At 46.0% G+C, this 27,260-nt stretch overlaps 1 protein-coding gene across 1 annotated transcript in view; it reads right to left on the bottom strand.

Moving 5' to 3' along the window:
* Positions 1-1,943: 1,943 nt before the first annotated feature.
* mtmr11 (myotubularin related protein 11) overlaps positions 1,944-27,260 on the bottom strand; it is a 41,806-nt gene continuing 16,489 nt past the window's right edge. The window contains exons 3-17 of the mRNA XM_056443899.1: positions 26,040-26,176; positions 25,085-25,154; positions 24,404-24,543; positions 24,003-24,087; positions 17,241-17,388; positions 17,023-17,110; positions 16,206-16,294; positions 14,863-14,990; positions 10,477-10,555; positions 9,371-9,441; positions 7,316-7,488; positions 6,532-6,702; positions 5,561-5,779; positions 4,418-4,741; positions 1,944-3,327 (exon numbers count right to left, since the gene is read on the bottom strand). Of these exons, the coding sequence (XP_056299874.1) occupies positions 2,932-3,327; positions 4,418-4,741; positions 5,561-5,779; positions 6,532-6,702; positions 7,316-7,488; positions 9,371-9,441; positions 10,477-10,555; positions 14,863-14,990; positions 16,206-16,294; positions 17,023-17,110; positions 17,241-17,388; positions 24,003-24,087; positions 24,404-24,543; positions 25,085-25,154; positions 26,040-26,176 (2,318 nt within the window). The 3' untranslated portion in view covers positions 1,944-2,931. The remainder of the gene's footprint in view (positions 3,328-4,417; positions 4,742-5,560; positions 5,780-6,531; positions 6,703-7,315; positions 7,489-9,370; positions 9,442-10,476; positions 10,556-14,862; positions 14,991-16,205; positions 16,295-17,022; positions 17,111-17,240; positions 17,389-24,002; positions 24,088-24,403; positions 24,544-25,084; positions 25,155-26,039; positions 26,177-27,260) is intronic.

Raw genomic sequence — 27,260 nt, 5'->3', positions numbered from 1 at the left:
TCGTCCGGCTTCTTGTATTCCTGATAATCGCTGACTCGTCGTTGTCGTCCTCCCGTGGCTCCCGTCTCTCTTCCTGTGAGGGTTTCTGTAAAGTTGATTTATACCTGGACCGATGAGAGCTGAAGAAGTGCACACGCGTGGACATCTGACACTCTTTCCTCGCACGTTGCAGACAAAACGATGACTGGAGGACGTGTCCGGCAGGTTAATCAATAAAGCGATTGGCATCGGTTGTCCTGCTTTGACTTGTTCTCTTTACATTTTAAATTTAAGAAGCTTTTAAAGAAGAGCGGCGTGGAATAAAGTGACGCCACGCAGACGCGTTAAGTCCATTTTTTTTATTGAGTTATTTTGTAATAATTGAGCTAATGTTGCAAATACAAATGTGAATCACCTAGTTTATTTATTTATTTTAATTTAATTTATTATTTTATCTATTTAGTTTTTAGGCAACCTTTTGTATAGGCTAAACAATGAATCAAGAAACACAAAAAAATTAAGATATTTCTTTTAAAAAATTGTACTGGTTGACTGAGTGGGATGTTTTTACAGTAAAAAAAAATCTATGACACCCATGTATCGCAGTGGCCTTGACCTTTGACCCCAGAATTCTAATCGCTTTACCCTTGGGGCCCTGACTGGAGGTTGGTGCCTGAAGAAAGTCGTGAGGCGTTCACGAGCACGGGACAGACGGACAACCCCAGACGCTTAATGCGTCCGGTCACCGTCTCAATCTCTCGGAGCCAATCGGGAGGTCTTTGAATGCCTCGTCTCGGAAACCAGAGAAAAGCAGAACATCCTCACATTTGAGAAGCTTTGGCATTTTTTCATAAAGAATAATGAAAAAAATTACAAAATGTAACAGCGACTCGATTACGGACGTAACGTAGCATTCATGTAATCCGCAAGTTCAAAATTACAAAATTGGCCTCACGAAAGGCAGGAGGCGGAGCCAGAGGCTGGATGCAAGAAGCAGGGGCGAGGGCCCAGAGCCGGGTCCGATGGACCCCATGAGTCGTGCGTTCCATGCGTGTCTCCCACCGTCTCCTCTGCTTCAGGTCTCCCGCCGAGCAGAGCTGCAGCCCGGCCGGCAGCCCGGAGAGCAGCTCCCTGACCGGCTCGCTGTCGCTGGGCCCCGAGGGGCCTCACTGCCAGGGCTGCATCAGCTACGAGGCGCGCCTGAAGCGCCTCTCCTGCGGACACCTGTACTGCGACGCCTGCCGCGACGGCATCGTCAACATGGCGTTCGAGGACATCGAGGGCCTCTCCGACTACCCCTGCCCCGTGTGCAAGTCCATCCGGCAGCTGGGAGGCCCCGCCTCCGCCTCCTCCTCCGCCTCCGGGGGCCTCCACGGGCCCGACGGCCTCCCGCAGCAGAAGGGCCCCGGGAGTCGGTGAGGTGGAAGTTCTCTTGTAGTTCTACAGACTCTCTCCTGGCGGTGGACTTTTTTTGGGGGGGGGGGGGGGGTTCTTCGTGGCGTGACGCGGTCGCTCGTGAACGCGCCGCCGCCTGAAAGAAACGTCAACGCGGGGGACATGAACTGCACCTCTCTCTCTCTCTCTCATCATCCGTGAGTTCAAAGTGCCATGCAGCTCAATAAATGGGAAAACGTGCTCGTCATCATCACACATTTTGGTTTATTCCTCTTTTTTTTTTTTATGGTAGCGAGGCAGAAACCCGAGGCAGGTTTACTGCTCGCGTCTGTATTTTAAATACCTGACTTTTATTCTCCTGGCGTTTTGCACGTGAATCCTCAAAAAGTTGTTTTATTTCCCGACGTGTCGGCTGGATTTTAGCGACGGTCCCAGTGCCATGCTGCTATTTAACTGTCCCAGATCATATGTGTAAATATATATATATATATTTTGCTATAAAATAAAAGTTGTGAGCTGTGCGTGAGGATGTGTTTCATGTATTTGTGGCACACAGTTAGAGGCGAGAGTTAACCGGTAACTTCTTTTATTCATCAGGATCAAAACATGCGGATACAAAAAAAATATTTACATCTGGCAACATTTGAAGTTGTGCTCGTACCAAGAAAGAAAAACATTAAATTACACGACAGACTGGAGATCAAATGAGATGTTCGACAGGACAGAGGACCTGGTGTTGTTGTTTGTTCTCTCCGTTGAAGACGATGTCAACGTGCCTCGAGATTGAAGCGATGAATATTTACAGCGATTTAATAATTCAAAGTGCCATCGAGTGAGGAGACGCTCGGCGTCGGGAACACGACGTTTATAAAGTGGGGAAATCAAAATGAGAAGGAAAAACAAGATGCTAACACACCTCCGGACTAAAGAAAGAGGGATGAAAGAAGAGGAAGAAGTGAGCTTCCACCAGCGGTACCTTCTCATGGTTCTTCAATCCCATGATGGACGATCAAATTAACTCTCCCTTCGTACGACGGAAAAAATCGGAACTGGTAATGTAAAAAATAATAATACTTGAAGCTAAAAATGAAAGTAGAGATTGCGTAACTCTAAATCTCTCCGGCATGAAGACCCGCGAGGAGAGACGAGCGCGGGAAAAAACCGATCGCCGTCCAAACGGAGTTAGAAGAACTGATGACTTCCGTCGCACGCGATGAAGACCTAAAGATCCAAAGAGCGGGTCAGAACCGCCTCGTCACGCCGGCCGTGTCCCATTTCGGGTCAGAATCTAAAAATGGAAACTGCAGCTTTGTTTCGGGCGTTGCTTGGATGTGTCGAGCGCCGCCGGCGAAGGGCTTCTTCACAAATATACAAAACAATCCTCGCGGTATTTGAATACGGTGCAGAGGCGAGAGCTCACGCACTGATTATTTCATACCGGTGTTGGTGTTGTTGTTGTTGTTTTCTTAATCAAAATACGCTCTGAGAGGAACACTCGGCCTCCTCTCCTGCGTCGGGTTCATATTGTGCAGAGAGCGTGAAGACGAGGACCCGACCTCAGGACGCGATCGGCGACCCGTTGCTCTTCGGCAGCTTGGCGCCGTTGGCTGCTGGGTAACGGCGCTGGTCGGGGGGGCGGGCCTTCGCTCCGGGAGGGGCCCCGAACAGGAACGTGTGCTTGTTGTCTTTGTGGCCGGGTCTGGATGGCGGCGGGCCCCTGGAGGTCCGGTGGTTGGTGGAGGCGGGAGGCGGCGCCAATTTGAGCGCCGCCGCCGGGAAGAGGAAGGTGCCGTTGTTGGCGTTTTGGTTGAGGTTGGTGTCGGCCGTGTTGGCGGGCGGCCTCGGCGCCGTGCCGGTGGCCGCGTGTGCCAGCTGGTCGTGGAGCCGCTGCACCTCGCGGGCCAGCCGCTCCACCGGGTGGGGGTGGTTCGCCGACACGGGGTGGGAGAACGCCTGAGGACGAAGGACAGCGCCGTGAGCCCTCTGCACCTCTTTGCTCCCACCAGAGGGCTCGTACAAACGGGCACTTCAGAGTTAAGACACACATTACTCTTTAAATCCCGTCATCTATGGAGTTGTTCACTAATTCAACAATTAAATATTAATTTCCAATTCATTTTTAAATCCTGTAGAACAAAATATGGAGGCGTGTCTACCAGGCACCTTGGGTCCTGAAAAGTGGAGCCAATGCAGAAGTGCCTTAAACCTGCATTCTGTGTCCTGACCACCAGGGGGCGACTCCTCTGGTTGTATAGAAGCATATGCTTCATGTGTAAAAGCTGCATTCTCTCTCCTGACCACCAGGGGGCGACTCCTCTGGTTGTATAGAAGCATATGCTTCATGTGTTAACACTGCATTCTCTCTACTGACCACCAGGGGGCGACTCCTCTGGTTGTATAGAAGTCTATGCTTCATGTGTTAAAGCTGCATTCTCTCTCCTGACCACCAGGGGGCGACTCCTCTGGTTGTATAGAAGCATATGCTTCATGTGTTAAAGCTGCATTCTCTCTCCTGACCACCAGGGGGCGACTCCTCTGGTTGTATAGAAGTCTATGCTTCATGTGTTGAAGCTGCATTCTCTCTAGTGAATTTTAAGTCTTGTTTACGGTGTTTTTTTAAGATTCTGAAAGTTAACTCGAACATTTTCGGCTCCTAAACATGTCTTCGCCCGCGTTGGGATGTATTTGGCTCGACCTTCTCGTGTCTGGGTAACAAAAAACAAGGAAAGGTAGGGAAGCACATACACATTGAATATCACCGTCCCTTTCCCTTAAAGGTGCAGTGTTTTGATTTTAGCGCCATCTAGTGTTAAAACTTATCCAGTGTCATAAAAAACACAAGATGAGGCAAACGGTCGTCTCTAGAGCCGTGACGTCTGAATGAACGGAGCGCGTGTGTCAATGCTGCGAAGAAGAGAACAAGACAGAAAGGGGGTTGTGTCGGCTTGGGGGGGTAAGCTAGGGGAAACACTTCAATTACACGGAAGAAGAATTCACTCCAGTTTCTCTGACGTTTTCCACCTACGGGACAAGTCCCTGGTACCTGTGCGTGCAGCGCCCCCCGGAGGTAGCATTCCTTCCACAGGCCCATGCAGGGCCCCATGAGGAGAGGCAGCAAGGGCTCGTAGGGGTCGAGCGGCCCTTGAGGTCCAGCGGTGGAAGTGGGTCCTTGGGGGAACTCGGCCAGGGCCCAGGCCTTCAGCAGCCTCTCCAGGCCGGGCACGTTCTCGGAGGACGGCGCCCTCCGGTGGCTCTTCTTGTAAACGCCTGAACTGCAGCCGCCGCCGCGCCACGGCAGCAGGTTAGCGGGACAGGAGAAGACGCCTCGAGAGAGGAGGAAGACCGAGCCGGGGACGGTGTCGCTCAGCTGGCGGGAGGGAACACGTGACTGAGATTTTAAGTCGCAGGCACCTGATTAAGTCATTTCATACGATAAGTAACGAAGCTAATGGTGTGTAACGTCGGTCTCAGCGTGTCCCAATGCCTCGCTGATCTCAGAGCAACCCGGGAGACGTTCACATATTTTTTAGGGGGTAACTTTTCCCCTCTGACTGAAATCCAGGAGCATTAAAAAATAAATTGGAGCACTTTTTGAAACTTGTGAAATAACATTTAACCTTTGTTCACAAACAATAAATATACTTATTTAGGCTCATAGTATATGAGCAATTGTCATAAAAATGGCAATAATAAGACTATTAGGCAATAATAAGACTGTTAGACAGTAGTCTAGAGATTCAAATCAGATATTCATATTCAATTGTATTCTTATTTCTTTGTGGTTATTTATTGTTATTAAATTTTTTGAAACAACTATTAACAATTATAAATTATTTCTTAGTTTTTTAAAATTCAAAATTATATTTATAGATTTTTTGTTGTGTACCTACCTAGTAAAGGAAGTACAGATATGAAACACACAACAAAGAACTAAAACAAACGCTATTAAATTATCAGAATTATTAAAGGACATCATGGGGCGTTTGTTGCCTCTCTAGTGACATCAGGGGCAACTTTATATTTCTTAGGGGCCTCTGGTATATATATATATAAACGCAAAATGACTTCTTTAGATCCAAACAATCAACTGATCAGTTTCAAGTCAAAAGCTACAAGGAAATAATTAAAATGCTCTCTGGAGTCATACCCCAGTGTGGCCTCTAGAGGGCGGAGGAGTGTGACCCACCCTGTGTGTGTCTGGGTTGGTGTTGAGGTTTCCGTTGAGCAGCGGCTGGAGAGGAGGGGTCGGGGGGACGGGCTGGGTGAAGCTCTCCCGCCTGTGCTTGCTGTACTGCAGGGACCAGTCCCACACCGAGGGCAGGGGGGGGTCCGAGGGGTCCGAGGGGTCCGAGGAGGACTCCATGTCCCTCCAGCCGTTGACCGGTGTGTAGGACTGCCCGAGGTTCTGGGTAGAGGATAAACACTACTGTTCAAAAGTTTGGGGTCACTTAGAAATTTCATTATTTTTCAAAGTAAAGCTGTTTTTATCAATGAAGATAACATTAAATGAATCATAAATACCCTCTCTACATAGTTAATGTGTAGATGACTATTCTCTGGTGTTAATGAAGTCTCCACAGAGGTGTGTAGAGGCCCATCTCCAGTGTTCTGATGGTACATTGTGTTATAGCCTTAGAAGACTAGCGGAGGGGTAGAAAACCCTTGAAAACCCTTTTTATGTGAGCGCAGCTGAAAACAGTTATGCTGGTGAGAGGAGCTATAAAACTGGCCTTCCTTTGAGCCACAAGAAGAAAAACATTAATATTTACAATAAAAATCATTATTTATAACCTCCTCAATGTCTTGACTAGATTTTATATTAATGTTGCAATTAATTTGATAAATAAAAGTGTCAGTTTACATGGAAAACACCAAATTGTCTGGGTGACCCCAAACTTTTGAACGGTGGTGTCCAATTTGAACGTTTATTTTCTTGTGTTCTCATAAAGGGTGATTTGTCTCGGGTTTGTTTTTGTCTTTTTAAAAACAAAACAGGGAATTAAAGCAGAGAGTATCACATACATCCAGAAAACATCTCGACAGTGTCTGCAGCAAACTATATTGTATCAGAGTGCCGCTGCCTAAGCCTCCATTATAATGATGACACAATAAAGAGTTGCCAAAAAATGGCCTACGCCCCTCTCGGGTGTCCGGTACCTGGGAGCGTCTGCATCTCTCTCGCTGGCAGTTGGCCAAGAAGCTGGAGAACAGTGGCAGGTGGATGCTGTCGTGCAGCGCCAACAGGAAGTCGCCTGTCAGCTGGAAGTGAGACGGATACTGGGACAAGAGCTGCCACACGCAGTCCAGGAAGAGGAGGAAGACCGGAGCCTGGAGAGAGGAGTCAGCGGTATTTATTTATCTTTAGCGTCTTTATGGTTACAAAGTGCACAGAAAGAAACAAACAGATTTCACGTTAAACACCAAGAAATAAAACAAGATGTACACTACCGTTCAAAAGTTTGGTGTCACTTAGAAATGTCTTTATTTTTCAAAGTAAAGCTGTTTTTATCAATGAATATAACATTAAATGAATCATAAATACTCTCTCTACATAGTTAATGTGTAGATGACTATTCTCTGGTGTTCATGAAGTCTCTACAGAGGTGTGTAGAGGCCCATCTCCAGTGTTCTAGTGGTACATTGTGTTATCGCCTTAGAAGACTAGCGGAGGGGTAGAAAACCCTTTTTATGTGAGCGCAGCTGAAAACAGTTATGCTGGTGAGAGAAGCTATAAAACTGGCCTTTGAGCTACAAGAAAACTACATTAATATTTACAATAAAAATCATTATTTATAACCTCCTCAATGTCTTGACTAGATTTTATAATCATTTGATGAATAAAAGTCTGAGTTTTCATGGAAAACACCAGATTGTCTGGGCGACCCCAAACAAAAACCACGAGGTATGACTCTCTCCGCCCCCCCCCCCTCCCCCCGCTCACCTCCTCCTTGTCGTTGTCACGGTGATAGTTGCCGCGGCTATAGAAGCGGTGGCCGGCCGTCACCCACTCCTTCTGCACCAGGCTCTGGAAGCCGTGCTGGCTCCGGCAGTGGGGGTCGCACATCAGCTGCACCAGGCTGGACACCACGCAGCCCATGTCCCGGTCGTCCGCCTCTGGAGCGCATAACACACGTTACACACACACACACACACACACACACACACACACACACACACACACACACACACACACACACACACACACACACACACACACACACACACACACACACACACACACACACACACACACACACACACACACACACACACACACACACACACCCCAACATTGTAAACACACCAGGGTAAAATGACCCTAAGGAATATAATGGTTCCCCTGATATCACGAGGAGAGGGAAACAATGGCCCCATAATTATGATATGTTAATGTTTTGTTTTTGTTCTTTGTTGTGTGTGTGTCCTATCTGTACTTCCTGTACAAAGTACACACACACACACACACACATCTATTTAAAGGAGACCTGGACCTGAACGGGCTCTTAGGGGCCGGCCCGACGCGAGGCCGTAAACATCCTCGGCTGAACGCGGCCGTGGTGTCGGTCGGTCTCCGGGTGTTTACGAATTCCCCGACAGGAAGTGAGACCAGAGGATTGAAATCAACAACGGCCGCCCGTCTGTGCGATGAGTCATCGCATGAGAATCTACTGCCGCGCGGTATCTCTTTAAATCGCCCCTTCTTTTGTGTTCTTTGTGCCCCTCGACACGATCAGAGCATCGGTCTCGGCAGCCTCAATAACAACAACAACAACAATTGTCGGTGGACGCTCTGAAATCACCCTCACGGTCACGATTTGGGTTTACCTGGTTTACCCCCCCCCCTACACCCCCGTCACCTGATCCAACTCACTGGACAGATGGGGATCAGTTGACACCTCCACTCCACAACAAACAACAGCCGGCGTCATCTTCACCTCGACACGCGGCGACATGGAGGTGACCCTCTTGTTCTGGCAGAGCGACAGTCAGACCCCCCCCCCCCCCCCCATCCTCTGGGTGAGCTCAAGGAGTTCCTCTCGCGGCGACTCAACACTCTAAAAAACACTTTCATTGCCCGTCTGTTGCGCCGCATGCCGACTCCTCCCTCACTTACTGCTTTTGAATATAAATTAAAGAATTGGAGGCCGGTTACCACAAATGTTATTTATGTCAATGATGTCTCCGTCTCTTAACTTTTACTTTATTTTAACTTGTTTTGTTCCATGTGTTTTTGTCTTTAACTTTGTGTTTCTTATGTCGCTGCCCGTCTCGTCCAGGTCACCCTTGAAAAAGAGATTTTTAACCCCACTGGGACTCACCTGGTTAAATAAAGGTTTATAAATCACACACTCTCTACTGAGTGCACCTTTATGGTTATAAGTAGGTTTTGAATATTTTGCTTCATGTTAAAACTAAACATTTCACAACAACCGTATGTTGAGATGAGCTTATATCTTCAATACTATATTTGAATTTCAAGTGATCAATCGTTTCTCTGAGGTCATATCTTCCTCTCTGGCGTCTCTCTCAACAGGACGGGCCGTGTTCTCCGGCGCGGCGACGCCGGCCTATTGACGGCGTGCACGTCGGCTCGGTGGAGCGTGAGTGTCGCCCGCATGCGGCTACTTCAGGGCCCGCCGTAATAAATAAATAAAATAAATAATAAAAAAATAAAATAAAAATAAATATACACTTTTATTAATCCCCAAGGGGAAATTAGTTCTCTGCATTTAACCCATCCTTAGTTATTAAGGAGCAGTGGGCTGCAGTGATGCGCCCGGGAAGCAACTGGGGGTTCAGTGCCTTGCTCAAGGACACTTCGACTTGCAACTAATGGGGAGAGCGGGGATCGAACCTACAACCTTGGGGTTGCAGGACGGCCCTCTTACCCCACTGAGCTACAGCCGCCCCAAATGTGGGATTAATGAGAGGGAGACGCCGTGAATAATGAATGGTTTGAACAATATGAGCCGGGGCCTCGGGTCACGTGACTCACCTTGCAGCGCCACGGTCAGGTGACCGCCACGGAGCAGGCAGGCCACCTCGGAAGCTTTCCTCAGGCAGGCCCTGGGGGACAGAGGGCGTCAAACCAGGTGCCTCTCGTTACGCAAATATGTCTTAAAAATATATATATTATAATAAACCATTTTATACACCACTCCTGTAATAATTTAGAGTTCAAGTTTCCTGATAATGTCTTTCATTAATGTTTATGAGTGAAGCTAATTGCAATATTTGTTCTATTTTTTCTACATTTACAAATCTGTAAATACAAATTTACACTAAACCCGTGTCAGTAAATATAAAGTAATAAACATTGGAGAAACTTTCCAGGGTTTCCTTATCGAGGACGATGCCTTAACCCTCCTGTTGTGTTCAAAGTTTGACCATCTAGGAAAAATATTTTTGTATAAAACTTCTTCTGCTTACCTTATTTAGTGAAATCAAGGTAAAAAATAAGAATAAAAAAATATCATGCATTTGCACCCCCCCCCCCCCCCCCTGCAGGTTTATATACCAGAGATGATGTTCTGGTCGATTTGACAGCACAGTTGTCTCATCTCTATTTACCCACATCACCCCATGAAAAAAAAAAAAAGACAAAATACAAATAACATTTAGGAGAAAATACATGTCATGGTAGACTAATGCAATTTATATCTAGATTTTTTCAATGTACCTAAAAAATAGTTTGAACGTGTATTTTTCATTAAAACGAGTGAGTTCTCCTGATTGAACTCTGATCTTTTGAGGGGTGAAAAACTCAATTCCACTAAAAACTGATTGAATTGTTAGTCATGACATTGGTGATGAGGTACAAACTATAGTTTTTAGGATTTTGGGGTTTCTGACCACTTTTGGTCAAATTGACCCGGGAACATCACGGCTGTCTGTAAGAAACGAACACAACAGGAGGGTTACATCCACGTTCAGCACATCGAGCAGACAGCTGACATCTTTGGATGCTGTACTTAAATATGGCTCTTTAATTATAATAAGAGTCTTTGATATGGCTCTTATATCTCCGTGGGCTGGAAGAAACCGATGACATCGTGCTGCGGTGCGGTGGACTGACGGACGGGCCAATCAGAGAGCTGTTACCTGGTGTAGTCTAGCCAACGGGTGCTTTCCAGGGTCGATAGCCATTTGTCGTCCGGCACCGACACAGACGTGGAGATATCTGAAAGCCCGAAACAGATCATGTTCAGACATGATGCATCGCCGCTAATGCATTAAAGCCTAAATCAAGGCCTCATTAAGGGGAAGCGCTGCACTCCAGCTGACTCACTTGATGGAGAGAACAAATACACAACAGCACACAACACAATATAGAGTCTGTTATAAATAAAGATTTGAATAAAAGGTGCAGCAGCGACATGTAGAAAGACTTCCTTGATGAAGACGTCTCTTTTTCTCTGAGATGAAGGAAAAGCTTTGTGATGAGCGCCTCTTGGCTTTCTTTTCAAAAGGCCGTTTGCTCATTGAGCAAACAGGGTCATCATTTATTTAATTTAGTTTTACCCAGAGATCCATCTTCAACTCAATTTGAACGAGTACATTTGAATACTTACGGCTGCGGTCGAGAGCACAATGTGTTATTTAAAAACACAAGACAACTATTTACCGACAAGACAATAAATCCTCAAAATAAATCCTCCACATCTCGAATGGAAAATAAACATAATTAAAACAGAGTAGCCTTTAATTCGATAGCCCAAAGTCTATTTTCATGTTCGCATCGAGCTGTTGTGAGGACTCAAATCCATCACAACAACAACAACAACGATCCTTTGAGCTGTAAAGCACTCAAAACACTGAGCGCACCGATGTGTTGCCGTGGTAATCGGTGACCTTTACACCTTTGTGTGTGTGTGTGTGTGTGTGTCGACCAGGAGTTTTATCATCTCTCTGTTTACTCAACCGTGGAATGTGCCGTGTGGGCGCCTACGCGACAAAAAACAAAACAATAAAAAGGCCGTCTCACAAAGCTCCGAGCTGCTAGTTTCAGACCCCAAAAACAGGGACGTCGTTATAGATTCGTAGAGTTAGAAAAAGAAAGGAGGACGTCGTGGAAACTGTGGAGCGCCGCGGTGGTTTGGATGACGCGCTGCGGCTTCAACGCGGAACATGGGAGCCGAGCTTGAATGAAAAGCCAATTTATGAGGGCGTCTGGCAGGCGACCAATGGGTGTGCAGGACTTTAAACCACATCTCCATGACCAACCATTTAGTGAAATCTCGGGGTATACATGAGTATATACCTTAAATGACACAAATAAAGGATTAAAAGAATAATTATGTGTAGCAAAGTGTATTCTTTTAATCAAACTGTGTAAATGCACATGTGAATATAACAAAGTTCCCAAACTTTTGTGATTTAATTTTTTTCAAGGACTTTTCCAGGCCTGGAAATAACCATTTTTTTAAAGTTCCATCACTTTCCAGGTTTTCCATGTGGCCGTACGAGCCCTGCAGACGTCTCTGTGACCGGTGAACGAGGAGGACGCTTCATTTGTCTTTTACACTCGTAGATCAAATGCTGCTAAAAGCACCACGTCCGACTGCTGCTACAGACGCAACTTGTTTTTTATACTTATTAATTTATCAAATGTATGTTGTCTAAATGTTCTTCATTGTTGTTGTTAACTGTTTGCAATTTATTAAAGTATCACTTTATCACTTGTATGCCCCTGTCAAATCACGTGAGGTCAACTTCTCACGCTCCGCTCCCTGGTTCACTCATGAGCTGCGGAAAATAAAAACAGCTGGGCGTGCCATAGAACGACGCTACAGACACTCTGGGCTCACTGTCCATAAACTGGCCTTCCGTGAGCATCAAAGGGCCTACTCCAACTCCCTTAAGGATGCTCGCTCACGGTTCTATTCCAGCGTAATCAATAAAAACCCTGGAAACTCTAAACAGCTTTTTTCTACAATAAATCATCTCCTGAAGCCACAATCATCCTCTTCAACTGAGGCTACAGAGGAGCGATGCAACAGCTTCATTGACTTCTTCAGAACAAAGGTCAACAACATCCGCTCTACGATGGCCAGCTCTCCAACTCGGCTTCCCTCTGACACCAACATCTTATCTGCGAGTGTGCTGTCTCCTCTCGATAATAATAATAATAATAATAATAATAATCATTTATTTTATATAGCGCTTCTCAAGGCACCCGAAGTCGCTTTACAGAGTCCAGTAGTCATACACACACACACACACACAGTCATCCCGGTGGTGGTAAGCTACATCAGTAGCCACAGCTGCCCTGGGGCAGACTGACGGAAGCGTGGCTGCCAATCAGCGCCTACGGCCCCTCCGACCACCACCAACATTCATTCACATCCATACGAACCGGGGTGAGGCTGCGGTGCATGTCTTTATGATGGTGGGGGAAACCGGAGTACCCGGAGGAAACCCACGCAGGCACGAGGAGAACACGCAAACTCCACACAGAAAGGACCTGGAACGGGACGACCGGGATTCGAACCCAGGACCTTCTTGCTGTGAGGCGACAGTGCTAACCACTGAGCCACCGTGCTGAGGTTCAGGAGAGCCATGTCGAGAAAATCCTCAGAAATATGAAATCCTGTACCTGTACCCTGGACCCCATTCCCACTGCTCTGCTCAAGTCACATATCCCCACTCTCAGTCCTTTCATCACCAAAGTTGTTAACCTTTCCCTTCGCTCTGGCTGTGTCCCTCCTGTGCTCAAGGTTGCTGTCATCCGTCCCATTCTGAAGAAGCCCACCCTGGACCCAGAGGTTCTCGCCAACTACAGGCCTATCTCCAACCTTGCCTTCCTGTCCAAGGTGTTGGAGAAGGTAGTTGCTTCTCAACTTCAAGACCATCTCAAAAACAACAACTTATTTGAAAAATTCCAGTCAGGATTTCGTTCAGCCCACAGCACTGAAACAGCTTTACTAAAGGTGACAAATGACCTGCTGATGTCAGCCGATGTAGGATCACCCTCACTCCTCATCCTCCTGGATCTGACTGCTGCATTTGATACAGTGGATCACACCATCCTCCTAGAGCGCCTCCATACCACCATTGGACTATCAGACTCTGCACTCCAATGGTTCCAGTCCTACCTTTCTGGCAGAACTGAATATGTTTCACTGGGAAGATGCAGGTCCAGACGGCTCCCAGTCTCCTGTGGTGTTCCACAGGGGTCGGTGCTTGGACCAATCCTCTTCATTATCTACATGCTCCCCCTCGGCCGTGTCATCAGCAGACATAGGATGTCCTTCCATTGTTATGCTGACGACACACAGCTTTACATCAAAACTGCCCCAAACCCCTCTGCAGCCATGTCATGTGTCACCGCCTGTCTTGGGGAGATAAGGCGTGGATGAGCAACAACTTTCTCCAGCTAAACAGCAGCAAAACTGAAGCCCTCCTTGTTGGCACTCAACACCAGGTTCAGACATCATCCATAACTCACCTCACCCTTGACAGTCAGGTCATACCCCTCTCCTCCACAATCACCAATCTGGGAGTTCGGTTTGACCCCCACCTGACCTTTACTGACCATATAAAATTCCTGTGCAAAACCTCCTTTTATCATCTAAAAAACATCTCCAAACTCCGCCCCATTTTAACCCTGTCAGACGCAGATTAGCTCGTCCACGCCTTTGTCTCCTCAAGACTGGACTACTGCAACTCTCTCTACACTGGGATCACTGACAAGAACATCACCAAACTACAATATATCCAAAACAGCGCTGCCAGGGTCCTGAGGGGAGTCCGGAAATATGACCACATATCACCCATTCTCCAATCACTGCACTGGCTCCCTGTTTCATTCCGGATTAACTACAAGGTCCTAGTACTCACATATAAATGCATCAACGGACATGCACCCCCCTACCTACAAGAACTTATCACTCCCCTAACCTCCACCCGCACCCTCAGATCCACAGGCCGCTCGCTCCTTCGGGTCCCCGACACCAAGCTCCGCACCATGGGCGACCGGGCCTTTTGCTCGGCAGCGCCACGCTTGTGGAACAGTCTCCCTGACCACCTGAGGGAAACTCAGACACTGAACTCTTTTAAAACTGGCCTAAAAACCTTTTTATTCAGGAAGGCATTTCTTTTACCTTGAGTTAATTTATTGTCAGCTATTACATTCTGATTTTTTTTCTTTTTATGGGTTGCTTTAACTATGTTTTAATCGGTTTTATTTGTTTTTACTATATGTGTGGCACTCTGAGATTCTTTGAAGGAAGAGTGCGATAAAAATGAAATGCATTATTATTATTATTATTATTCACTTTATGTCGGACAAGAGACAAACACTCGATCTGCAAGACGCTAGATGTTATATATATTATATATAATATATATATAAATATATATATATATAATATATAATATATATAAAAATTATATATATATATATAATATATATATATATTTTTTTAATGGTGGGCGGTGAATACCTATTTGCTGAGGTGTGTGTTGTGTTCATGGTCTCATGCTCACCTCCCAGACTGAGGGCGCGCAGGCGGCCGTGAGCCAGCTGGATGTCGGCGGGCGAGGGCAGCTCCTCGCCGAGCTCCACCACCACGCACAGAGACGAGTGGCAGCCGAACAGGATCATCTCCAGGTTCCTGGAGCACACACACACACACACACACACACACACACACACGCACACACACACACACCGCTGTTAACACACAGTCGTGGGCCTTTCGCCGGCTTTTCAGTCACACACATTTTGGAGTGTTTCATCTCCAAAAACTTGAGGTGGAAATGTCTTTGAGGAGCAGAGCACACCGTCGTAGTTCTTTAGGAGTCGTTGGTTTAAATGTTAAATGTCACATCGGCTGTAAAAACTCATGCGACTCGAGTCTGATGTTCGGAGGCCCGCTCACATCCGAGTGAGGAGTTTGGTTTCCTACATTTTCAATTAACAGACTGATCATGGCAACAACTCTGCTGGCAAGTGAACAAAAAAAAAAGGTTTCCAGCAGCAACTTTAATAAGATGTGACATCAAACTCATTGAGCCAAATTATTATGACTCGTATTACTTACTTCTAATGGTTTTTATTACTTACTTTTAATGGTTTTATTACTTACTTTTAATGGTTTTTATTACTTACTTTTAATGGTTTTTATTACATAGTTTTAATGGTTTTTATTATTTAATTTGAATGTTTTCTATTACTTACTTTTAATGGTTTTATTACTTACTTTTAATGGTTTTTATTACTTACTTTTAATGGTTTTTATTACATAGTTTTAATGGTTTTTATTATTTAATTTTAATGTTTTCTATTACTTACTTTTAATGTTTTTTATTACATAGTTTTAATGGTTTTTATTATTTAATTTTAATGGTTTTTATTACTTACTTTTAATGGATTTTATTACTTACTTTTAATGGTTTTTATTACATAGTTTTAATGTTTTTATTACATAGTTTTAATGTTTTTATTACTTACTTTTAATGTTTTTTATTACTTACTTTTAATGGTTTTTATTACTTACTTTTAATATGCTGTACTGTAGCTTTGCATTGTGTGTATTTTGTGTTCTTCTAACCACATATATACTGTTTTATGTTTGTTATTGTTTTATGTTTATTATGGTCTGTCAAGGGACTACAGATGCTAATTAGCTGTGAAGCTACAAAATGGTACATGGAGCATCAAATGGGACATTTATGTTTTAACTTCCCTTTAAATAAAGACAATAATAAACCAGTTATTAGTGGACTGTACCACGGCCTTGTGAGAGTTTGTCTGCAGTCAAGACTTCAGCTAAACCTTCTTTGAACACATTAAAATGTGAATAAAGCTAACACACACACACACACACCTGATGTCGTCTTTCTCGTGGTAGATGTTGTTCTGGAAGCTGGCCATGCGCAGGAGGTCACTGCCTCGGGGGTGTCGCCAGCACCAGCGCTGCAACACAGCACACAATTGGTCCTTCTTTAATCACACGGTCCACAAAGGTCAAACTCTCCCCAAAAAAGACACTCGCTTGACGTTTCTCTCGTTTGCATTTGTTTGTTTATTCTATCGCAGCAGAGTTGGTTCTGAGCAAGGAAATGTGTTTTGATCTTTAGAATATTCAGAGAGGCTTCTTGTCCCTGAAGAACCGAGAACATGTTTTATAAGCAGACGTTAACTACATTTATTTATTAGTTTCTTGGTTTTGGAGTTACAAATGCGGGACGCACACGTACAGTCCCGGACCGGATGATGTGTAGAAAATATACAAATACAATAATGGGCTTACTTTAGGTATAAAATGGATTTCAGAGAAAATAAACATCTCACAGGATCGAGGCTGTTACCACACGAATAAAAGTTAAAGATGAAAATGGAAAATAATGACCCCCCTGATGATTGCTGTAAAACAAAATATGAAGTGTGCGTATGTAAACTAGTCCCGACTAATTTCAGCCCAGAATATCATGACATCCATTCATCGATCAATTTGCACGAGGGATGCGTGTGCAGCTCATATTGTAATCCCGCCCACTTTGTAGCCGTCCAATCAAATGGAAGAGATTTCAACCCCTCTGGAGGACTTTCCCAGCGGAACACCGTCTACATTCGGTTTCTCCGGGTCTTCAGTAAACCCGACGCGGCGGCACATGAAGTGGCAGAGCACCGGGTGCACTCACAGGGATGCGTCCTTCATTGAAGTGGGCGAAGCTCTTCTTCAGCTCCGTGTCCAAGAGCTTCTGAGGAACCACGATGGACCTCGGCAGGCTGACGGGAAACGGAAACAGTGCTCGGTGATGGAGAGATGAGATTATTTTGAGATTATCTTGAGTTTTCAGAGCGGTTTATCGGAGTTTAGACTCGACGTTCAAAACCCCAAAGAATCGCGGCGACTCACCTGGTGGACGTCTCGAAGCGGTCGTTGACCGAGCTGACCCTCCAGCCGGTGGCGCCGCATCGCTCCAGCTCGCGCTCCCAGTCCGAGGCCGACTCGAACCAGTTCATGTGCGGGTTTCGCCGGCGGTTGCTTAGAAACTGCTTCATTTCTGGGAGGGAAAATACACAAGATCTCGTGTCAGAGCAAATATTGTTCTCATGCTTTTGAAAGTGTGTTTGGGAATTCTTGATTATAATTCATGCAAACACAACGTATCCATGTTGTGAAAACAGGCTTTTAAAACTTTTAAAAAAATATATATATCATCGTTAATTGGATTTATTTGAGATTTGTACAGTCGGTTGAGAAAAATAATAACTTTATCACAATAACTTTATTTATATAGCACCTTTAAAAACAGAGTTTACAAGGTGCTCTACGGAGAATCAAGGCAGAACAAATAGAATAGAAAAATACAAAATAAAGAACAACAGACAAACTAAATTCGGGGAACCAAAGAACTCCATAAAAAAGACGACATCACTTAAAGGCTGCTCTATAAAAATGGATTTTAAAAAGTGATTTAAAAGAATAAAAACAAGCGATCTAAAGATGGGACATTGCACTTCGGGAGCTTCTTCAGGGCGTTTGTTCCCAATTGTTACGACATTTCATAAACCAGACGATTGATGGTTAAATTTAAGCCATAATTGGCGGTCCTTCATGAATTGTGGGTTGTTCTTTTTGCTTTCCGATGTTTTACATGGATGGAAACACAAGGACAAGAATTTGCTGCCAATTTCTCAAAATGGTTGCAAATGGCATTTTTTTTTATAGTTCTAAATTTAACAAATGTATGTTGTCTAAATGTTCTTTGTTGTTGTTGTTGTTGTTACCATCACTTGTATTACTATTGTTACTACTCACTTTATGTCGGACGAGAGACAAACACACTTTCGATCTTCTGCATGTTCCACAAATGGAGAATTGACACTAAAGATGACTTTGACTTGGTGAGATAATCTCCCAGTGCGCTCCCCGTGAGTCTCATGAAGTTACTCATCTCCCCTGGTCAGCGTGACGCGGCTCTGACATGTCATCACGTATTGTTCAGCCAGGCTCATATCGCTCTTTATGATCGGGGTGAATAGTTACAACTGGGCGTAATAACTGTGTTTTATGAGCGAGTTGAATTCCCTCTGATAACACAGCCTTTAATGAGTGGTTTCATATTTCATGATGTGTGTCAGAGTCCAGTCACGTGACAGCGCCCCGCCTCATCCCGCTCACACACACGGCCTCAGACATCTGGGCTCGGACGCTAAGGCGCCATTTCCCCTGAATCAACGGCAGGCTGGTCTGAGAGGACGTGAGCTTCTTCATCCAGTCGTTCTGTTTCTGTCATGTGACGATTACACGGAGACGTTCCCCGTTTAACGGGCAGCGCAAGAGTAGAAACTAAAATATGGCGCCGTACGTGATGGCGGCTGTGTTGCGAGCTCCCGGATTTTGTAGTAGTTTTTTGTTATTTATTCTTATTATTGCGACTATTTTTGCACAAAACGTTAGCAGCCAGTTAACGTACGACAGATGCACACTTCTGGAGATTGGATCGGCAGTTGCTCGCCGCCTACCAGAGTTTTTCAACTCTTACTCGGACGTCCCGCCAGGAACAGTAGCGGAACTATCTCCGTCCATTTTAGGCGCGATCTCACGCAAACGTCGCCGACGGAGGGGGAAGCGAGCTGGCGTGCTGGTTAGGCTGAGACGTCGAGCCAATCGACCCCACTACCCACCATTTTACTGGCAAATGTACAGTCTTTGGACAATAAGCTATGCGAGCTACAGGCTCGTATTCAATTCCACCGGAAACTAAGGACAACTGCATCATCTGCCTTACGGAGACATGGATGTCGGAGGAGGTTACCGACTCAGCCATCGAGCCGGCAGGATTTTCCGTCCACCGCGGACAGAACAAAGACTCTCTCTGGTAAAGATCGTGGAGGGGGTATGTCTCATGATAAACAGATCTTGGTGCAACCAAAGTCATGTACATACTCTCAAGTCGTTCTGTTCCCCGGACCTGGAGTACCTAATGCTCATGTGTCGACCATTCTGGCTACATGGAGTTTACAGCAGTCACCGTAACTGCTGTGTACATTCCGCCTCAAGCTAACACGGACATAGCGCTGAAGGAACTCTACGGGCGATCAGCGAGCAGGAGTCGGCACACCCGAGGCTGCTTTCATTGTGGCGGGGACTTCAACAAAGCGAACCTGAAGAAAGTTCTCCAAGTTCTACCAACACATAAAAGCAACACGAGGGGAGCGGATTCTCGACCACTGCTACACTCCCTTCCGGGATGGATACAAAGCCCTCCTCCGCCCACCGCTCGCAAATCGGACCACCGCTCCATCCAACTACTCCCCGCCTACAGGCAGAGGCTTAAGCAGCAACCAATCGCTGTGAAGGAAGTGCAACGCTGGTCGGACCAATCGGAGTCTATGCTACAGGACTGTTTTGAACGTGCTGACTGGGATATGTTCAGGGTCGCGTCGGACAACAACGCCAGTGAGTACGCGTCCTCAGTCACCGGGTTCATCAAGAAATGCATAGATGACGTTGTTCCTACCAAGTCGGTTCGGATTTATCCCAACCAGAAACCGTGGATAAATGGCGATGTTCGCGCTGCACTCGACGCGTAACACCGCCTTTGACTCGGGAATATGGCGGAATACAAAAGAGCCCGCCACGACCTCCGAAGACCATCGGCTCTGCCAAGCGGGAGTTCAGGAACAAGGTGGAGGAAAAGCTCAAGAGCCATGACGTGAGAGGTGTGTGGAAGGGCTACAGACAATCACGGACTTCAGAGGGAAACCAGCGGTGAAGAGAACTCCTCTACCTCCCTCCCAGGCGAGCTAAATACATTCTTTGCTCGGTTCGACGTGAACGGCAGCCCGCCAAGGCAGCGCCGCCGAGGAGACCAGCCTGCTGATCATCTCAGAGGCTGACGTGCGCAGAGCCTTCAAGCGGGTGGACATCCGAAGGCGGCAGGTCCCGACCACATCCCGGGCGCGCCTCAGAGCATGTGCAGACCAGTTGGCAGGAGTCTTCGCAGACATCTTCAACCTCTCCCTGTCCCAGGCTGTTGTTCCTGAGAGCTTCAAGATGTCCACCATTGTGCCTGTCCCCAAACACCCCAAGGTAACCTGCCTGAATGACTGGAGACCCGTAGCCCTCACCTCGATTGTCAGTAAATGCTTGAGAGGTTGGTCAAGGACTTCATTTGTTCCATGTTGCCTGCCACGCTGGACCCATGGCAATTTGCATATCGTCAAAACAGATCCACCGACGACGCACTGCCATGGCACTTCACACCGCCCTTTCCCACCTGGAGGAGGAACTGTTGTGTGCGAATGCTGGTTGTGGACTACAGCTCAGCGTTCAACACTATTGTTCCCGCCAAGCTCGACACCAAGCTCAGAGGTCTAGGCCTGCACTCTACCATGTGCAGCTGGATACTGGACTTCCTGTCGGGCCGCCGCCAGGTGGTGAGGATGGGCGGTACCACCTCAGAGCCGCTGACCCTCAACACGGGAGCCCCTCAGGGATGCGTGTTGAGCCCTCTCCTCTACTCCCTGTACACCCACGACTGCACGGCCATGCACAGCTCCAACGTCATCATCAAGTTTGCTGACGACACAACAGTGTTGGGGCTGATTACCGACGACGACGAGACAGCCTACAGGGAGGAGGTTGGATCACTGGTACAGTGGTGCCAGGAGAACAGCCTCGTCCTCAACGTCAAGAAGACCAAGGAGCTGATCGTGGACTACAGGAAGCGGAGAGGAGAGCACACCCCCATCTCCATAGATGGAGTTGCAGTAGAGAGGGTCAGCAGCTTCAAGTTCCTCGGCGTGCACATCTCCGAGGACCTCACATGGACCACGCACACCACTCACGTGGTGAAAAGGGCCCAACAACGCCTGTATTTCCTTAGGCGACTGAGGAAATTCAACATGGCCCCCGCATCCTCAGAACATTCTACACCAGTACCATCGAGAGTGTTCTGACAGGTTGCATCACCGTCTGGTACGGGAACTGCACCGCCCTGGAGCGAGGGCACTACAGAGGGTGGTGCGGTCGGCACAGTACATCGTTGGAGGTGAGCTTCCTCCATCCTGGACATATACACCAAGCGGTGCGTGGCCAGGGCCAAACGGATGATGAAAGACAATAACCACCCGGCCACAAACTGTTCACCCTTCTACCGTCAGGCAGGCGATACCGCAGTATCAAGTGCCGACAAACAGACTGAGGGACAGCTTCTTCAGTCAGGCCATCAGGCTGCTGAACAAGGACTGAGACCCTCATTAACACTACACACCAGAACATATTCTGTGAATATCTATGGCCATGGTGTATATTTTATTACATTGTTTATATATATATATATTGTATATATATATTGTATGTATATACATATATATATATATAGTCTCAAAGAAAGTGTATATTTTATTACATTGTTTTATATATATATATTGCCATGATGTATATTCTATTACATTGTTTTATATATATATTGTTAATACTTTCTTCTTTTTTTTGTGTGGATATTGTATAGTTTATTCTCATTCTTATTCTTTTTTTAGTCTGCTACTGCTGTCGGGTGTTTTGCACATAAGAATTTCACGAACCGATTATACTTGTATAAAAGGGGATGTGACAATAAAAACTTGAAACTTGAAACTTGAAACTTGAAATTGAAATAGATGAAACGCAATTGAAGTCTTGTGTAAACGCCATGCGGTCTCTCTCTCTCTTTCGCTCTCTCTTGCTCTCACTCTCTCTTGCTCTCACTCTCTCTCGCTTTCTCTCTCCATCGCTCTCTCTCTCTCTATCGCTCTCTCTCTCTCTCTCCATCGCTCTCTCGCTCTCTCTTGCTCACCGCCTCTTTCACCTCTCTCTTGCTCTCCTCGCCTCTCGCCTCTCTCTCTCTCTCTCACCTCTCTCTCGCCTCTCACCTCACTCACCTCTCACCTCTTGCTCTCACCTCTCTCACCTCTCTCGCCTCTCACCTCTCACCGCCTCTCTTCGCTCTCTCTCTCTCCTCACTCACCTCTCCTCACCTCTCGCCTCTCTCTCTCTCACTCTCTCTCGCCTCACTCGCCTCACCTCTCACCGCCTCTCTCTCTCTCTCTCTCTTCGCCTCTTCGCTCTCACCGCCTCTTGCTCTCACTCTCTCTCTCTCTCTCTCTCTCTCTCTCTCTCTCTCTCTCCATCGCCTCTCGCTCTCTTGCCTCACTCACTCACTCACCTCTCACTCTCTCTCTCACTCTCTCTCTCTCTCACCTCTCTCTCTCTCACCTCTCCTCTCACTCTCACCTCTCTCTCGCCTCTCCTCTCTCCTCTCTCTCTCTCACCTCACCTCTCTCTCGCCTCTCACCTCACCACCTCTCGCCTCTGCCTCTCTCTCTCTCTCCCCTCTCTCTCTCTCTCTCTCTCTCACTCTCTCTCACCTCACTCACCTCTCGCCTCTTGCTCTCACCTCTCTCACCTCTCACCTCTCTTGCTCTCTCTCACCTCTCTCACCTCTCTCGCTCTCTCTCACCTCTCGCTCTCTCTCTCTCACTCACCTCTCTCCTCTCTCTCTCTCTCACTCTCACTCTCACTCTCACTCTCTCTCTCGCTCTCTCACTCTCACTCACTCTCTCACTCTCTCTTGCTCTCTTGCTCTCACTCTCTCTCTCGCTCTCTCACTCTCACTCACTCTCTCACTCTCTCTCTCTCTCTCTCTCACTCTCACTCTCGCTCGCTCTCTCTCTCTCGCTCTCTCTCTCTGGTACATTCTGTTCCTGGAGAAAGTAAACGTGAGAACAGACGTGATGGACGTTCGAGCCCCGTTGGCATTTCTCTCTTTCTGAGCCGTTATTCCTGTGAATGTTCATCACAGTGAAATATGCACAGAGAAGAATGAATGACGGATTTAATGTTTACATTCTTGCACTGTGTTGATTGTTGTTGGTTTGTTTGTCTGTCTGTCGAATGTACACACCGGCCGCCGAGTCAAATCCTTCGTGTGTCTCACACACGTAGCAAATAAATGTTTCCGATTCTGATAAATACTTCATCGCTCATTCTCGGGTCATAAACTTCCAAACAGACACGCGCGTAAGGCGATACAGACTATTTGGTGGATGGTAGTGTGTTAAGATTCGTGTGAATGGGTTCACGCATGAAGCTGTATGCACCATTTAGACTGAATCCCATAGAAGCATTTATATTGTCTAGTACAGGGGAGTCAAACTCATTTTCACCGTGGGCCACATCAGCATCATGGCCGCTTCTTAAAGGGCCGGTGTAACTGAAACGCTGTATAAACTACTCAAATATATTGTTAAATACCTCTCATTGCATTTTATTATTGTTTATTTGAGTGTATAAATATTCTACATAAGAAAATGTCTCTAATATTATAACATAATAACTTAATTTGAAACCTTCAAAATAAAAGCACAGGATATTTTTCTTCAATTTCTTGAAGAAATGTGTCTTTTCAAGCCGCCAGGGGCCACGTAAAATGACGTGGCGGGCTGAATTTGGCCCACGGGCCTTGTGTTTGACACCTAACCAAGCAAAATGATGAAAATCCAAAATATATATGTGAGCTGTATTGAAGTAGCCTCTCTATGTCCCTGATGACTCGCCATAGCTACAGCATGACAGACAGGCTGATGAGCTATAGGGAGGGAGTGCGCGGTTGTATATTAATCTACTCACCGACACTCCCCAGGGCGGCGTTCTGGAAAGATAAGACGGACCCGGGTCTGAGAGGCTGGTAGGTCTTGGCGATGGTGTAGGTTATCTGAGGAGGAGAAACCACAGCGGGTCCATCAACGTGACAAAGGTCATCGGCTTTCAATGCCGCGCAATGGCATGTGGCGCAGATCAGCTGGTGGACAGAGCGCCGGGAACCAGAGCCTCGAATCCACGCCAACACAGCCCCTGAAGAGGCAGGCGACCGCACAACCCCAGTGCACACATTGTGAGGAGAACAATTTTGGAAAGTGCGTGACAGAAGGCATAAAATAGGGCAAACTGAAACAAACGGATAGTTGACGGATTTTCTGAGCTTAAAAACGAGAAGACCAGATTCCTCGCGTCGGAGGACGTGAACGCACCTCGATGACCTGCGCGTCGGGAGTGAGGCGGTCGAACAGGAAGCAGATGACCTGCAGGTCCTTGCAGTAAAGCACCAGCTCCTCCGGAGTGAACTTCAGGGAGGAGTTTGGGGTCACCAGCTTGGTCCTGTTTGGGCCCACTGCGACAGAGGGGAGGGGGCGGGGCTAATTAAACATTACACACACAATATAATATCTAATTTAGCACAATTACATTTTAGTAATGATGGGGAAGTGTCCTTATTACTTAAATTAACACTCTATAGTTAGGGATATTATGCAAGTTTATAAACTTACATGTGGGTGCTAGTTATGCTCAGCATGTGTTTTGCAATAAGATGTACAACTCAGTAAACACCTGCTGTGATAATAATAACCCTCATACTGGATGCTATACAGTTTACTCGTCTGTGATTGGACACAATGAGTCAACATCGCTCCAGACATTCAATACGTCTTTTTAGTTAAGGTGCGTTCACTTGCAGTGTGCAAAATGTGCGAGTATGAAAGAGCGTATGTGTGCCGGCTTATATTCTGAGCGTCTATCTTTTAAAAGCATATTAATTATTTAAAACTCAGTGTAAATGGACTTTTCCAGGCCTGGAAATAAACATTTACAAATTCCAGGACTTTCCCAGGTTTCCCATGAGCGTAGGAACCCTCCTTAAGGTTTTTGCTCACCAACCACGACCTTCTCTATGGACGCCAACGCCACATCGTGATCTCCTAAAAGCACCGGGTCGGCATTGTCCTGCAACATGAAGGTGATTTAAATACAAACATATACGTACTGTAACAAAAAAAGTTTAAAATAATAATAATCACTGTAAATAACGCCATGGAAGGTTTATTGTTTTGTCTTGATTGCCTTATGCATGCCTTTTAATATTGTATTGTGTGAATAATTTATAGAGGTTTTAATCCACTTCCTCTCTTGATAGATACATCAGACTTTTATTTTGAAAAGTTTAAAGGAATCGCACTTTTGTTTTACGTTTAAAGGCGAACTTGACGGTACGGCTACGGATCAGATGCACATTTTATCCAAAGTGTAATAGTTTAATGGACCCATATGAGGTGGTGATGAGGTGGTGATAGTTTACCAGTTTTAAATTAATGTATCGTCACCCAAAGAAAGAAAATAAAAGAGTCATTTCACCAGCAGTAAGTTTCACGCCCCTTCATATAACCTACGGGGATCTGATACAATCACAATATTTTCATAAAATGAAATGTCTTTCATTGTTTTTCCACAATGAATCATCCTCTTAAAAACAGAGAATACTAGAAGGGGCACTCGGTAGAGCGCATACCTTCGCATATCACAAGATTGGGCATTGAATTATTAACATTTTGGCATTAGTTGCATGCCAATTGGATATAAATTGACCGCGCTATGGTAAAAAGAAGATTTTGACCTTTTCATGACCTTGACCTTTGACCCGGTCGATCCCAAAATCGAATCAAATGGTCCCCGGATAATAACCAATCATCCCACCAAATTTCATGCGATTCGGTTGAATACCTTTTGAGTTATGCGAGTAACACGCATACAAATAAATAAATAAATACACGGCGATCAAAACATTGCCTTCCGCATTTTCAATGCGAAGGTAAACAACGCAGAAGGACTCACGTCAGGTCTGGGACTGTCCTGGGGAACGAAGGCCACTCTGAAGTGGGTACAGAAGAGGGTCCCGGACACCCAGCCCCTCCCTTCCCTGGCAGTCAGCTTCTTCCTCACCATCACAGCTCGCTGAAGCACACACTCGCCTAGTGGGGGGGGGGGGGTCACAGGATGGAGGAGCGTATGGGTAATGCAGTTTCAGATAAAATGACATAACCGAGTGTGTTGTGTGTGTGTGTGTGGGGGGGGGGGGCTCTTCAGGATACATAACAGGAAGTGACCAGAGAAACAAACAGCAGCAGGGAAGTTCACGAGGGAGCTGCTGCTGCTGGGAGCGGAACGAATACCTTCAGACAGGAAGGTCAAGATGCCCCTTATAGTTGTTGAGGAGCGACTCTGTCCAGAGATATTTTCATGTGTTTACTTCAAAATAACCAAATCTAAGTTGAGGTTCCCGCAGGTGCAGCAGAGATCCTCCCAAAGACGTAAGATGGCTATTTTAACACAGAGGAAATGTTAGTTATTTAAAAACTGCATGAGGAATGAAACCCAGAGGATAACTTGTGAAGCGTTGCAATAATGGAGATGCTGGAGGGTCGATGAGTATCGGCTACTTTAAATTAAAGTTTAATACTCTGAGAAATGTCCACGAATTTGCACAAATATATTTTTCAATGTTGATAATTTGATAAGTTGACATACAGGATGTACTCGAGCAGGACGAGTGATGGAGACTGAGAAGAGGTGGAAGAAGAAACATCGGATGAAAAGCTTCAGAAAACAAACGTTTCATCCAAAGAATTCTCTGACAAGCAAATACAGATGTGAACTAGAACGGGCACTCGGCAGAGCGCATACCTTCGCATATCACAAGATTGGGCATTGAGTTATGAACATTTTGGCATTAGTTGCATGCCAATTGGACAAAAATGTATCGTGCTATGGTAAAAAAAGAGTTTGACCTTTCCATGACCTTGACCTTTGACCCGATCGATCCCAAAATCTAGTCAACTGGTCCCCGGATAATAAACAATCATCCCACCAAATTTCATGCGATTCGGTTCAATACTTTTTGAGTTCTGCGAAAGATTTTGACCTGTTCATGACCTTTGACCTTTGACCCGATCGATCCCAAAATCTAATCAACTGGTCCCCGGATAATAAACAATCATCCCACCAAATTTCATGCGATTCGTTAAATACTTTTGAGTTCTGCGAAGATTTTGACCT

This window comes from Pseudoliparis swirei, chromosome 22 (genome assembly GCF_029220125.1).
Source record: "Pseudoliparis swirei isolate HS2019 ecotype Mariana Trench chromosome 22, NWPU_hadal_v1, whole genome shotgun sequence".
NCBI classification, from domain to species: domain Eukaryota; kingdom Metazoa; phylum Chordata; class Actinopteri; order Perciformes; family Liparidae; genus Pseudoliparis; species Pseudoliparis swirei.
This window is presented reverse-complemented; position numbering and strand designations above follow the sequence as displayed.